At 39.0% G+C, this 14,846-nt stretch overlaps 1 protein-coding gene across 2 annotated transcripts in view; it reads left to right on the top strand.

The window, feature by feature from the left end:
• Positions 1-14,846, top strand: part of UTRN (utrophin) — a 568,097-nt gene that overhangs the window by 205,620 nt on the left and 347,631 nt on the right. For both annotated transcript variants that reach the window (XM_014345496.4, XM_063605516.1), the window contains exons 32-34: positions 717-890; positions 3,095-3,250; positions 8,962-9,132. In XM_014345496.4, coding sequence (XP_014200982.4) covers positions 717-890; positions 3,095-3,250; positions 8,962-9,132 — 501 coding nt within the window. The remainder of the gene's footprint in view (positions 1-716; positions 891-3,094; positions 3,251-8,961; positions 9,133-14,846) is intronic.

Below are 14,846 nucleotides of genomic sequence, written 5' to 3' on the forward strand. Positions count from 1 at the left end.
CCAGGAGCTTCCTTTTACTTTTCAACTTGTTGGGAATTTTCTTTAAAAAAGAGAAAGAATTGATTACTTGGGCACCGTTGGTATTCTTTGTGATGTAAACCATGGGATGGGAGTGATGTGTTGAAGGTTGCATCCTAGGGCAGCAGAAACAAATTGTTGCATGGGTGGAAAAACATGAAATCTGATTTTGATAGTTGAGATGAGAAACAAGAGAGTGAGCCAGATTTAGAAGTTAGCTTTATATACACTTTTTCTTTAATGCAGAACCTCTGTCAGTATCGTGTGGCTGATGCTGTGGGCAGGCCGAGCATGAATTGGATGCAGCATCATTTAGTTCTTTCATGGTTGATGTGACATTGACTTTCACTCTGAACTTGTGATGAAGGGCATTTTGAGTTCTAGGTTCCTGAACTGTCTTTTTGAACATGAAGTTTTAATTCCAGTGAGGTCAGATTTATCTAAATTTCTTATCCAAATCTATTACTTCTGAGATTGAGACACTGAGTGTTGTAATTTTTGACACTGGGCTATGCAGTTCGCTTAGGCGATCGGGTACCCTCACCGAGATTCATTAGGATTTTTTTTTGGGGGGTCATATTTCTGAATTTTTTTCTTTTGGTACTTTATGGTACAAATTTTTAGTAGTATGTGTTATGCTCATGATGAGAGAGATAATCATCCTGATGGGAATTGCATATTTTCATTTCTGCAAACAGAGGAAACTCCGAGAGGTGTCCACAAAGTTCCAGCTTTTCCAGAAGCCAGCTAACTTCGAGCAGCGCATGCTGGACTGCAAGCGTGTGCTGGATGGTGTGAAAGCAGAACTTCACGTTCTGGATGTGAAGGACGTAGACCCTGACGTCATACAGACGCACCTGGACAAGTGTATGGTGAGGCTTTTGGGTGACTGGCACATCCAGTGGCTTTTTCAGCAGCTGTTATGGCTTGGTCTAGCAAGTACGTGCCTAGAGTGTCCAATGATCACTAGTCTACAGTGTGCTAAACATAAGGATTGATGATGGAAAACATGTTAAAAAATAAGAAGTGTGGTCTTTCCCTCCAAAGAAATTAGAAGAGATAAGAGAGATAGCTAAGGAAACTAGAATAGACATGTATATAACATGATGGCAAACAAAAACCAAAACAAAAGAAATACATCTTAATCACCATGTGAAGTTAGGAGGGCTTCAGCAGAGTGTGACTAATAAGCAAAGTTTTCAAGGATAAATTTGAGTTAGCTAGAAGAACCATACTTAGAATGGATATCATAAAAATTCCATTTTCTAGGAAAATAAAAATTTCAATAGAAATTTCAACCTTAAGATAGGAAAGAAGAAATGATATATAAGGCCTTATTACTTTTTTAGTCTTGAACTTTATAATTCAGTTGAATAGAAATTTAAAAATAATGTGGCTAAGGGGACACAATCTTAGAATTAGTGTTCTGCTTGAGAATCACAGAACTTAAGATGAGACTCTTTAGGACAGAAGAGGTATAGGGACAGTTCTTTGTGCTTTTCAAAACAAAGGATAAATTTTAATATATATGTGCATGTATGTAAGTATTTATTTGATTATTGTGACATAATGGTAATCAGAGAAAGTGCTGTCCTTGACTTCATGGAACATACATAGTTCAGGGGTCTGTTACATGACAGCGTCCTATGAGATGTTGAGATGATGATGTATAGGTGTCAAGAGAAGCTGTTTAGAATAAAGCTTTTTGGTTTCAGGTAACTAGGAAGAAGACAGCTCTGAATTTGACCTACAGAACTACGATTTCTTTTTTTATATTTAAATTTATTTTTATTTCTAATTTTTGAAGACTTTTAGGTTCAGGAAGTACATGTACACGTTTGATACATGGATATATTGTATGATGCTGAGGTTTGGGCTTCGACTGAACCCATCACCCAAATAATAAATGTAGTACCCAATTGGTAGTTTTTCAGCTCTTGCCCCTTTCCTCCTTCCTTCCTTTTGGAGTCCCATTGTCTTTGCTTTCCATCTTTATGTGCATGTGTGCCCATTGTTTAACTCCCACTTATAAGTGAGAACATGTAGTATTTGGTTTTCTCTTCCTGAATTAATTTACTTAGGATAATGGCCTTGAGCTGCATTCATGCTGCTGCAAAGGACATGATTTCATTTTTTTATGGCTGTGTAGTGTTCCGTGGTGTATTTGTACCACATTTTCTTTATTCATTCCCCCATCGATGGGCACTTAGATTGATGACATGTCTTTGCTATTGTGCGTAGTGGTGTGATAAACACGGGAGTGCATGTGTCCTTTTGGTAGAACGATTATCCTCCTTTACATATATACCCAGTAGTAGGATTTCTGGGTTGAATAATAATTCTATGTTTAGTTCTTTGAGATATTTCCAAACTGCTTTCCCTAGGGGCTGAACTGATTTACAATCCTACCAACAGTGTATGGTGTTCCCTTTGCTCTGCAGCCTTGCCAGCATCTGTTGTTTTTTGACTTTTTAATAATGGTCATTCAGACTGGTGTGAGATAGTATCTTATTGTGGTTTTGATTTGCATCAGAAATCTGTTTACTTATAGTCATATACATCTTGATATATCGAGTTTTGTATTTTTTTATCATACAAATTATATATGTTCATTGTGGTAGACTTAGTACTTCTGAGAAATAGAAATAAATGTTAATAATTCCAAATCCAACAGACAGCAGTAGCCGGTGTTGGCTTGTTTTAGTCATAACATGGAAGATTTTTTTAAAATGTAATTTTAATTGTGATAAACATTCTGTTTTTAGTCCTAATGTTTTCCCATTTTATGTAGGAAAAATATTTATATTATCAAGTACTTTCATAAACATTTGTCTGAGATTTTAAAAGAATGAGCATAAACTCTATTAGTTTATTTTCTTGTCAGATTTGAAGAAGTTATTACAAGCTTGATTTCATTTGACTCGACCTTCAGACCAAATCTGAGAAAGATGATGGCCTTTGATCACCATAGTTAGGTCTTGGCTGTCAATCTGTGTAAGCTGTGGTCTGACATGATGCCAGTTGGCAAGTTGTCACCACAGTGTGTAATTTGTCTTTTTCTTTGTTTGTTTTAAAGAAACTGTATAAAACTTTGAGTGAAGTCAAACTTGAAGTGGAAACTGTGATTAAAACAGGAAGACATATTGTCCAGAAACAGCAAACGGACAACCCAAAAGGGATGGATGAGCAGCTGACTTCCCTGAAGGTTCTTTACAATGACCTGGGCGCACAGGTGAGGAGAGCAGCCCCACAGCTCATCTCTCTGTCTCTCTCTCTCTCTCTCAATCTCTCTCTCTCTCGTTCTCTCTCATGTATTTTTAAATTTCACTTTTTGGAAAATGCATGTTTGAAAATTATGAGATTCATACGTGTTTTCAATTTATTGTAATAATTGTTATATTTCTTTAAATGTATGTGGTAATATTACAGTGATTCATAGTTACACAGAAATTTATTTTTGGCTAGGCACAGTGGCTCACGCCTGTAATCCCAGGTCTTTGGGAGGCTGAGTCAGGTAATGGCTTGAGCCCAGGGGTTTGAGACCAGCCTGGGCAACATGATGAAACCTTGTCTCTACAAAAAAATACAAACGAAAACCTCCAAAAACAAAACAAATTTCCAAAAAAAAAATTAGCCATGGTGGTGAGTATCTGTAGTCCTAGCTACCTGGGAGGCTGAGGTGGGAGAGTTGCTTGAACCTAGGAGGCAGAGGTTGCAGTGAGCTGAGATCACACCACTACACTCCAGCCTAGGCAACAGAGTGAGACACTGTTTTAAAAAAAATTTTATTTTTAATATTTAATTCAGGCTAATATTTATACTTTTCAATGGCTACTGATATTCCATAAATTATTCTAAGGAAACTACAAGTAATATATGTTCATTGTGGTAGACTTAGTGTGTCTGGAATTGGTGGGTTCTTGGTCTCACTGACTTCAAGAATGAAGCTGTGGACCCTCGTGGTGAGTGTTACAGCTCTTAAGGTGGCGCATCTGGAGTTTGTTCCTTCTGATATTCAGATGTGCTCGGAGTTTCTTCCTTCTGGTGGGTTCATGGTCTCGCTGGCTCAGGAGTGATGCTGCAGACCTTCGCGGTGAGTGTTACAGCTCATAAAAGCAGTGTGGACCCAAAGAGTGAGCAGTAGCAAGATTTATTGCAAAGAGCAAAAGAACAAAGCTTCCACAGTGTGGAAGGGGACCTGAGCGGGTTGCCACTGCTGGCTCCGGCAGCTTGCTTTTATTCGCTTATCTGGCCCCACCCACATCCTGCTGATTGGTAGAGACGAGTGGTCTTTTCTGACAGGGCGCTGATTGGTGCGTTTACAATCCCTGAGCTAGACACAAAGGTTCTCCATGTCCCCACCAGATTAGCTAGATACAGAGTGTGGACACAAAGGTTCTCCAAGGCCCCACCAGAGTAGCTAGATACAGAGTGTCGATTGGTGCATTCACAAACCCTGAGCTAGAGACAGGGTGCTGATTGGTGTGTTTACAAACCTTGAGCTAGATACAGAGTGCCCATTGGTGTATTTACAATCCCTTAGCTAGACATAAAGGTTCTCTAAGGCCCCACCAGAGTAGCTAGATACAGTGTGGATTGGTGCACTCACAAACCCTGAGCTAGACACAGGGTGCTGATTGGTGTGTTTACAAACCTTCAGCTAGATACAGAGTGCCGATTGGTGTATTTACAATCCCTGAGCTAGACATAAAGACTCTCACATCCCCACCAGACTCAGGAGCCCAGCTGGCTTCACTCAGTGGATCCCATACCCGGGCTGCAGGTGGAGCTGCCTTCCAGTCCCACGCCCTGGGCTCGCACTCCTCAGCCCTTGGGTGGTCGATGGGAGTGGGCGCCGTGGAGCAGGGGGTGGCACTCGTCGGGGAGGCTCCGGCCGCACAGGAGCCCATGGAGGGGGTGGGAGGCTCAGGCATGGCGGGCTGCAGGTCCCGAGCCCTGCCCCGCGGGAAGGCAGGTAAGGCCCGGTGAGAAATTGAGCGCAGCGCTGGTGGGCCGGCACTGCTGGGGGACCCAGTACACCCTCCGCAGCCGCTGGTCCGGTGCTAAGTCCCTCATTTCCTGGGGCCGGCAGGGCCGGCCTGCTGCTCCGAGTGCGGGGCCCGCCAAGCCCACCCGGAACTCCAGCTGGCCCCCAAGCGTGGCACGCAGCCCCGGTTCCCGCTCGCGCCTCTCCCTCCACACCTCCGTGCAAGCTGAGGGAGTGGGCTCTGGCCTTGGCCAGCCCAGAAAGGGGTTCCCACAGTGCAGCGGTGGGCTGAAGTGTTTCTCAAGTGCCGCCAAAGTGGGAGCCCAGGCAGAGGAGGCGCCGAGAGCGAGCGAGGGCTGTGAGGACTGCCAGCATGCTGTCACCTCCCATTAGTACTTCAAAGAAATACAAGGGAAAAAATAAACGTTAATAATTCCAAATTTCAATGGATAGCAGTAGCCGGTGTTGGCTTTTTTCTAGTCACAACATGTAAGATTTTTCTAAGTGTAATTTTAATTGTGAGAAACATTCTGTTTTTAGTCCTAATGTTTTCCCATTTCATGTAGGAAAAATGGGAAATAATAGTCCCTGTAAAAACTCAAGTTTTTGGTCCTTAAGATTTCTAAATTGAACAGTCTGCCGAGAAATGTTAAAACATCAGGGCTCTAGTAAATAACCAGTGGCAAGAAGTTCACATTAATCTACCAGGATTTGAAATCCTGGCAAGAAACATCTCTAATTTGGGCATTTTAGTGAATCCATGCAGGAGTTGTTGAGCATTTACTGTGAGTGACTGAATTTTTGCCCTGAAACCAGGAGAGCAAAGAATGTGTGGAAGTGAGAAACCTTAATAGGTAATATTGAAAACCCATGTTTGATAGTATTTTGGATCCTCCTTCAGTTAGGAAATGTTAACTACTTCCAGTTGAGGTAATATTGAAGTTTCTATATAAGCCCAGAGAAAAATAGCTGAAATTTTGTTTTCAATTGAAATCAGAACGACCAGTTTATACTTTTTCTGGGTGATTTTGATCTCACTTCTGCAAGCTTAGGTTGTTGCTATGATACATTTTGATGTATTACATGTCTGGAACACACACCTTAGAGCTTCTTTTTGGAATTATACAGCTGGTTCTTCGTTAAATATTATTATATTTATTCACTGGGCATTTTATGAATGGAATGGTATTGCTGGTTTTTGCACTAATTCTCCAATTGTGACTATAATTTTAGTATTAATTAATTTTATCATTTAAAGTTTCACTCAATCGAGATTTTACTCTGTGTCAGGAATTATACAAGGAGACAGTGGTGAGGAAAGATATAAATTATCTCTTTGTCTAATGGAACTTAAGGTAGTGAAAGAGAAAAACATTGAGTAGTTACATGAGATGATGTCACATTATCAGTCTGAAGAGTTATGAAGAATGTACATGGTTCTTTAAGAGTATAGGTAAAGGGGGGTTTCACCCAGTCTTGTGTTAGGAAGGCTTCCCTGAGGAGGTGATGCATAAGCCGAGATCTGAAGTCTGGGTAGGAGTAACCTGGGTGAAACTAGAGGAGATTTCTAGACTGATAAAACAGTATATATAAAAGCTCTAAGGCAGGAGGCAGTGTGGTACATTTATGTGGCTAGAGCAGAGAGAGCCAGTGTGAGGAACATGGTGCTAGGGAGACAGGATTAGACGAAATCCTGCCAATGTCATAGAGTTTGTGTTACAGATTAAAATCTGTGTCTTAAGCAGCTATTGCACAGGTTTTAGTAGGCAAATTACATACTCAGATATGTCTTTTAAAGGATTACTCACTGTGTTTTGGAAGAGGAATTGGAGAGAGGCTGGAGTGGATGTGAGGAGACTGGTTTGGAAGTCATTGTACACTTGGTAAGAGATGGTCGTACCTTGAACTAGGATGGAGAGTGGAGATGGAGTGAGTGAACTGATTTCAGACATATGTAGGAAGTGAAATCAATAGGACTTGGTCCAGGAGGAGAAATGAAGGATGACCCCTGGGTTTCTAGCTTGATGATGTGGATGGTGTGGCCATTGAGATGGGTGCTGTAAGAAAAGATAGAGGTCCGGGTGCGGTGGCTTATGCCTGTAATCTTTGCACTTTGGGAGGCCAAGGTGGTGGATCACCTGAGGTCAGGAGTTTGAGACCAGCCTGGCCAACATGGCAAAAACCCGTCTCTACTCAAAAAAAAAAAAAAAAAAAAAAAAAAAAATTAGCTGAGTGTGGTGGTATGTGCCTGTAATACCAGCTACTCGGGAGGCTGAGGCAGGAGAATCACTTGAACCTGGGAGGCTGAGGTTGCAGTTAGTCAAGATCGTGCCACTGCACTCCAGCCTGGGCAACAAGAGTGAAAACTCTGTCTCAAAAAAAAAAAAAGGTAGAAGCATGCAGAAATCACAGGTATGTATTGGACATGTTGACATTTTAAGTACCTTTGAGAATGTTAATTGGAAATGTCGGGTACTCACATGATTATTCAGGTCTGGAGAATATATCTGGACTGAAGAGGTGGATTTTATGAGTCATCTGCATAGAGGTCATAATTAAAGTAATCAGGGATGATAGATTGTCTAGGAACAGGATATAGTGAAAGAAGAGGGCCCTCAACCAAGTCTTAAGAATTACATCATTTAGTAAGAAATCTCAGGAAGATGAGCTTGCAAAAGAAACTAATATTAAGTAGCAAGAAGTGGTAGGGACACAGGTGAGTACTAGGTCTGGAAAGCTAGGGGAAGATGGTATTTTGACAGAGTGCAGTTACCTGTTCTGGATATTTTGAAAGTTAAATATGATGTCCACGTAAACATATTAATTAGATCAGTTGCCATTGGGGTCATTATTGAACTTAGCAAGGGCAATGTCTGGGAGTGATGGTGGTAGAAGCCAGAATGGCATGGCTCAGTCCAAAGATTGTACCACCCTGGCCTTGGCCTTAACATCTTTAAGTTTCATTTTCATTATCCATAAAGTAGAAAGAGGCTTTGTGAATTTTATTGCATACGTGTGTAAGATTCCTTAGCACAACATGGAAGCTGTATTAAGAGCTTGGTAAATGTTAGTTAAGTTCATTTGTTTTCTGTCAACAACAATGAGAGCAAAATAATAATAAGGTTTAGGTTGTATAGTCGTGTACTGCATTTTAAGTTAAAGTGGTTAATTATAAAACATATAATTGTGAAAATGGTGCTATTTTCCCCTCAAGTTACTATAATACAGTATTTTTCCTTCATGGAGAGGATTCTAAGATATTTTATGTTCAAAATTATAATAGATACTAGTGATTTTTTAACTTTATTTCTGCCCTTTTATGTGTGTTTTTCTCGCTTAATACACATAACAATCTTTTTTTTTTTTTTTTTTGAGACGGGGTCTTGCTCTGTTGCCCAGGCTGGAGTGCAGTGGCAGGATCACGGCTCACTGCAGCCCCAGCCTCCAGGGCTCAAGCGATTCTCCCACCTCAGCCTACTGACCAGCTGGAACTACGGGCACACACCACCATACTGGCTAATTTTTTGTGTTTTTTACAAAATGAGGTCTTTCATTTTGTAGAAAATGAGGTCATGTTTCCCAGGCTGGTCTTAAACTCTTGGACTCAAAAGATTTGCCTGCCTCGGCCTCCCAAAGTGCTGGGATTATAGACATGAGCCACTGTGCCCAGCCTCATACCAATCTTTTGAGGGCTATACCTCTGCCAGTATCACTTAGGAAATTAATGATAGAGCTAAGATGAAAACCCAGGATTGCCTGGCACTTAACCACTACAGCATATTGCCTCCTTGCAGAAATGCAAGCTTAGAGGATTCTAAGGTGCTAAGACAAAGGTTATGTATGTCTTGGGGGTTATATATGAATCAGTTTGGATCTTTAGTTAACATTCTGATTCATTCTCATTTGTGTTCATTCCCATCTCAGTCTCAGTCTCTCCCTGCCTCTCTCCGTCTCAGGTGACAGAAGGAAAACAGGATCTGGAAAGAGCATCACAGTTGGCCCGGAAAATGAAGAAAGAGGCTGCTTCTCTCTCTGAATGGCTTTCTGCTACTGAAACTGAATTGGTACAGAAGTCCACTTCAGAAGGTCTGCTTGGTGACTTGGATACAGAAATTTCCTGGGCTAAAGTAAGTTGCAGTTCAGATGAAACACCAGCATGATGCCAGCGTAACATGGCATTTGTTCTGGGCGACCTGGTTGGATACCATGTCCCTCCATTTTATATTAAATCTAGCCTTTTCTTTTTTGCATTGTTTTTCCACTTCTCTGTCCTAAGAAAAAATATTTTAAAAACAATGATTATATTTTATTTTCTTTATAATTTCTACTTTTAGATTAAGGGGTACACATATAGGTTTGTTACATGGATATATTGTGTAATGCTGAGGTTTGGGGTATGAATGATTCCCATCACCCAGGTAGTGAGCGTAGTACCCACTAGATAGTTTTTCAGCTCATGCCTCCCTCTGTTTCTCGCCCCTCTACTAGTCCCCAGTGTTTATCGTTCCCTTCTTTATGGCCTTGTGTACCCAATGTTTAGCCCCCACTTGTAAGCGAGAACGTGGTAATTGGTTTCCCATTCCTGCATTAACTCACTTAGGATAATGGCCTCCAGCTGCATCCATGTTGCTGCAAAGGACATGATTTCATTCTTTTTTATGGTTGTATGGTACTCTATGGTGTAAATGTATCACATTTTCTTTATCCAATCCACCATTGATGGGCACCTAGGTTGATGACATGTCCTTGCTCTTGTGAATAGTGCTGATGAACATATCAGTGCGTGTGTCTTTTTGGTAGAACAGTTTATTTTCCTTTGCCTTTATACCCAGTAATCAGATTTCTGGGTCAGTAATCAGAATTCTATTTGAAGTTCTTTGAGAAATTTCTAAACTGCTTTCCACAGAGGCTGAACTAATTTACATTCCCACCAACAGTATAAAAGTGTTCCTTTTTCTCTGCAACCTTGTCAACATCTGTTATTTTTTGACTTTTTAATAATAGCCATTCTAAATGGTGTGAGATGGTATCTCATTGTGGTTTCAATTTGCATTTCTCTAATGTTAGTGATGTTGAGCATTTTTTCGTGTGTTGTTGGCTGCTAGTATGTCCTTTGTGAAGTGTCTGTTCATTTTATTTGCCCACATTTTAATGGGGTTATTTGTAAAACAGCTCTTTTAATAAGATATTTTTATCCTGATTCCAAAAGCATTACATTCATGGATCATCAAGGCCTTTATAGGTATTATGTTTATATAGTACTTAAAAGCCTAATTCACCACCTTTAAAATCAATGACACATATTTACAGAGTGTTTACAAAGAATTGTGCTGAGTTTAATTCTTCTTTAATAACATTTTAAAACCAATAAGTAATCTTTCTATTGCAAACTTTCAGATGTAAAGAACTTAGGAATAGAATTTTAAAAAATCAATACAAGAGTTTTCTTTAACCCTGTACTTTGAAATCACAGAGATTAGAAAGTTGATTTGCTGGTTCTGGCTTCTGCAGTAGAGAAAGAATTGAATGGAACATGAGTGGTTCTTTTAACTAGGCATTCTGTTTTCCTAAATCTCTTTCCTGAGAAAGAAGCGAGTATACTAGTGGGAAGTGCTGCATATAAATGATCAATACTGTGACTGATGTTTATATAAAGCCACAAGTATCAGTTTGACACCCTCTACAGCTCTACACGTTTGCTGTGGGCCTTGAGGAGAAGGTGCTGAGAGGTTGTGGGGTGACACAACTCCTGCTTACTTTGAATGCTCTGTGGATATGACAGCTGGGAGAAAGTTAAGATAGTAGACACTGGAAAGACTATTCTCAGTTTAGAAAAAAGCTCATGAAAAGCGTGATCATGCCATGAGCAGTGTGAGTGTAAAGGAAGTGAAGAAAGGAATGTATGAGGGAAATGAGCATTGCAAGTCATCGGTGTGTTGTGGATGAATGCAAAACAAAGGCACCAAACTTTATTTTTGTTAAATTTAAGTTTTTCAAGGACATATTATCATCCTCGTGCAGTATACTTTGAAAATCATTACTTTTTAAATTAGTAACATAAGTAATAGAAGCTAGTTGAATGAAATTTGCCTAGTGTAATACAAAAAAACAGGAGCAAAAATCACCTATAATCAAACAATGCTATTATTTTTTCATTTTTTTGAGCACATTTCGATGTGCACATGCAAAAGCATATATTTAAAAATAAATTTTGTTGTAACTAGTATTTATTGACCTTCTTTTAAAAACTTACATCTTTGGCATTTTTCTTTACCTATACTTGTTTTTAGCATATTAGAGATATGCATAGTATTTCATTCTTAATTTTTTTATTTTCTCATTTCTCTATTCATGTCCGTTTAAATTATTACCATTTTCGTTATTATAGATAACGCTATGGTGAATATACTAAACCATATCATACATTCATAATTATTTCCTGAGGATAAATTCTTAACCCTAAAAGTATTGATCAAGGGACAGGAATATATCCATTTTTAAGTCTTATACATATTATGCAATTGTTCTTCAGAAATAGTGCACCTACCACATGCGAATGAGAATTTCTACTTGACATCATGTTTTGGTTATTTAATTAGAACATTTTTGACAAGTTTATAGGTCTTCTATAGCACTGTTAAAAATACTGCTTTTTCCTCTAATTCTGACCATTTTTTATCACCAAATTGGTCTTTTAATTTGGAGCTTTTTATCTGTTCTGATTATCAATGCTTAGTGAGTTGTGTTCGATTGCAAACAAATTTTTTTATTACTGTAGCTTCTTTTTTGTTTTTTTAAGCTTTTTTTTGAAAAAAAGTAAATCCTTCTGAATATTTTTTAATGAACAAAATCCATCTTTTTCTTCATTATTTCTGCCTTTAGTGCTTAGAAAGACCACCTCTACTCCAGGTTCATTTAATTATTCACTTATTTTTTTCTACTAGCTTTTTTCCTTTTTTTTAATTGTTATACTTTAAGTTCTGGGATACATGTGCGGAACGTGCAGGTTTGTTACATAGGTATACACGTGCCATGGTCATTTGCCTCACTCATCAACCCGTCATCTACATTAGGTATTTCTCCTAATGCTACCCCTCCCCTAGCCCCCCAGCCCCCAACAGGACCCAGTGTGTGATGTTACCCTCCCTGTGTCCATGTGTTCTCATTGTTCAATTCCCACTTATGAGTGAGAATATGTGGTGTTTGGTTTTCTGTTCCTGTGTTAGTTTACTGAGAATGATTGTTTCCAACTTCATCCGGGTCCCTGCAAAGGACATGAACTCACATTTTTAATAGCTACATAGTATTCCATGGTATATATGTGCCACATTTTCTTTATCCAGTCTAACATTGATGGGCATTTGGGTTGATTCCAAGTCTTTGCTATTGTGAATAGTGCTGCAATAAATATACGTGGGCATGTCTTTAGAGTAGAATGATTTATAATCCTTTGAGTATATACCCAGTAATGGGATTTCTGGGTCAAATGATATTTCTGGTTCTAAATCCTTGAAGAATCACCTCTTCCATAATGGTTGAAATAATTTACACTCCCACCAACAGTGTAAAAGCATTCCTATTTCTCCACATCCACTCCAGCATCTGTTGTTTCCTGACTTTTTAATAATCGCCATTCTACCTGGTGTGAGATGGTATCTCATTGTAGTTTTGATTTGCATTTTTCTAATGACCAGTGATGATGAGCTTTTTTTCATATGTTTTTTGGCCACATAAATGTCTTCTTTTGAGAAGTGCCTGTTCATATCCTTCACCTACTTTTTGATGGAGTTGTTTGTTTTTTTCTTGTAAATTTGTTGAATTTCCTTGTAGATTCAGGATATTAACCCTTTGTCAGATGGATGGATTGCAAAAACTTTCTCCCAGTCTCTAGGTTGCCTGTTCACTATGCTGGTACTTTCTTTTGCTCTGCAGAAGCTCTTTAGTTTATAGATCTTATTTGTCAATTTTGGCTTTTGTTGCCGTTGCTTTTGGTGTTTTAATCATGAAGTCTTTGCCCATGCCAGTGTCCTGAATGGTATTGCCTAGGTTTTCTTCTAGGGTTTTTATGGTTTTAGGTCTTACGTTTAAGTCTTTAATCCATCTTGAGTTAATTTTTGTATAAGGTGTAAGGAAGGGGTCCACTTTCAGTTTTCTGCATATGGCTAGCCTGTTTTCCCAACACCATTTATTAAATAGGGAATCCTTTCCCTATTGCTTGTTTTTGTCAGGTTTGTCAAAGATCAGTTAGTTATAGATGTGTGGTGTTATTTCTGAGGCCTCTGTTCTGTTCCATTGGTCTATATATCTATTTTGGTACCAGTACCATGCTGTTTTGGTTACTGTAGCCTGATAGTGTAGTTTGAAGTCAGCTGGATGCCTCCAGCTTTGTTCTTTTTGCTTAGGATTTTCTTGGCTATATGGGCTCTTTTTGTTTCCATATGAAATTTAAAGTGTTTTTTTCTAATTCTGTGAAGAAAGTCAATGGTAGCTTGATGGGAATAGCATTGAATCTAAAAATTACTTTGAGCAGTATGGCCATTTTCACAATATTGATTATTCCTATCCACGAGCATGGAATGTTTTTCCATTTGTTTGTATCCTCTCTTATTTCATTGAGCAGTGGTTTGTAGTTCTCCTTGAAGAGCTCCTTCACATCCCTTGTAAGTTGTATTCCTAGCTATTTAATTCTCTTTGCAGCAATTGTGAATGGGAGTTCACTCATGATTTGGCTCTCTATTATTGGTGTATAGGAATGCTTGTGATTTTTTGCACATTGATTTTGTATCCTGAGACTTTGCTGAAATTGCTTATCAGTTTAAGGAGTTTTTGGGCTGAGACTGTGGGGTTTTCTAAATATACAATTATGTCATCTGCAAACAGAGACAATTTGACTTCTTCTCTTCCTATTTGAATATGCTTTATTTCTTTCTCTTTCCTGATTGCCCTGGCCAGAACTTCCAATACTATATTGAATAGGAGTGGTGAGAGAGGGCATCCTTGTCTTGTGCCAGTTTTCAAAAGGAATGCTTTCAGCTTTTGCCCATTCAATATGATATTGGCTGTGGGTTTGTCATAAATAGCTTTTATTATTTTGAGATATGTTCAGTTAATACCTAGTTTATTAAGTGTTTTTTAGCATGAAGGGGTGTTGAATTTTATCAAAGGCCTTTTCTGCATCTATTGAGATAATCGTGGTTTGTGTCGTTGGTTCTGCTTATGTGTTGGATTACGTTTATTGATTTGTGTATGGATTACATTTATTGATTTGCATTGAACTAGCCTTGCATCCCAGAGATGAAGCCGACTTGATCATGGTGGATACACTTTTTGATATGCTGCTGGATTCAGTTTGCCAGCATTTTATTGAGGATTATCGCATTGATATTCATCAGGGATATTGACCTGAAATTTTCTTTTTTTTGTTTTGTCTTTGCCAGGTTTTGTTATCAGGATGATGCTGGCCTCATAAAATGAGTTAGGGAGGAGTCCCTCTCTTTCTATTGTTTGGAATAGTTTCAGAAGGAATGGTACCAGCTCCTCTTAGTATCTCTGGTAGAATTCAGCTGTGAATCCATCTGGTCCTGGGCTTTTGTTGGTTGGTAGGCTATTAATTATTGCCTCAATTTCAGAACTTGTTGTTGGTCTATTCAGGGATTCAACTTCTTCCTGGTTTAGTCTTATGAGGGTGTATGTGTCCTGGAATTTACCCATTTCTTCTACATTTTCTAGTTCATTTTTGTGGAGGTGCTTATAGTATCTTCTGATGGTAGTTTGTATTTCTGTGGGATCATTGGTGATACCCCCTTTATCTTTTTCTTGTGTGTGACTATTTGATTCTTCT

This window comes from Pan paniscus, chromosome 5 (genome assembly GCF_029289425.2).
Source record: "Pan paniscus chromosome 5, NHGRI_mPanPan1-v2.0_pri, whole genome shotgun sequence".
NCBI classification, from domain to species: domain Eukaryota; kingdom Metazoa; phylum Chordata; class Mammalia; order Primates; family Hominidae; genus Pan; species Pan paniscus.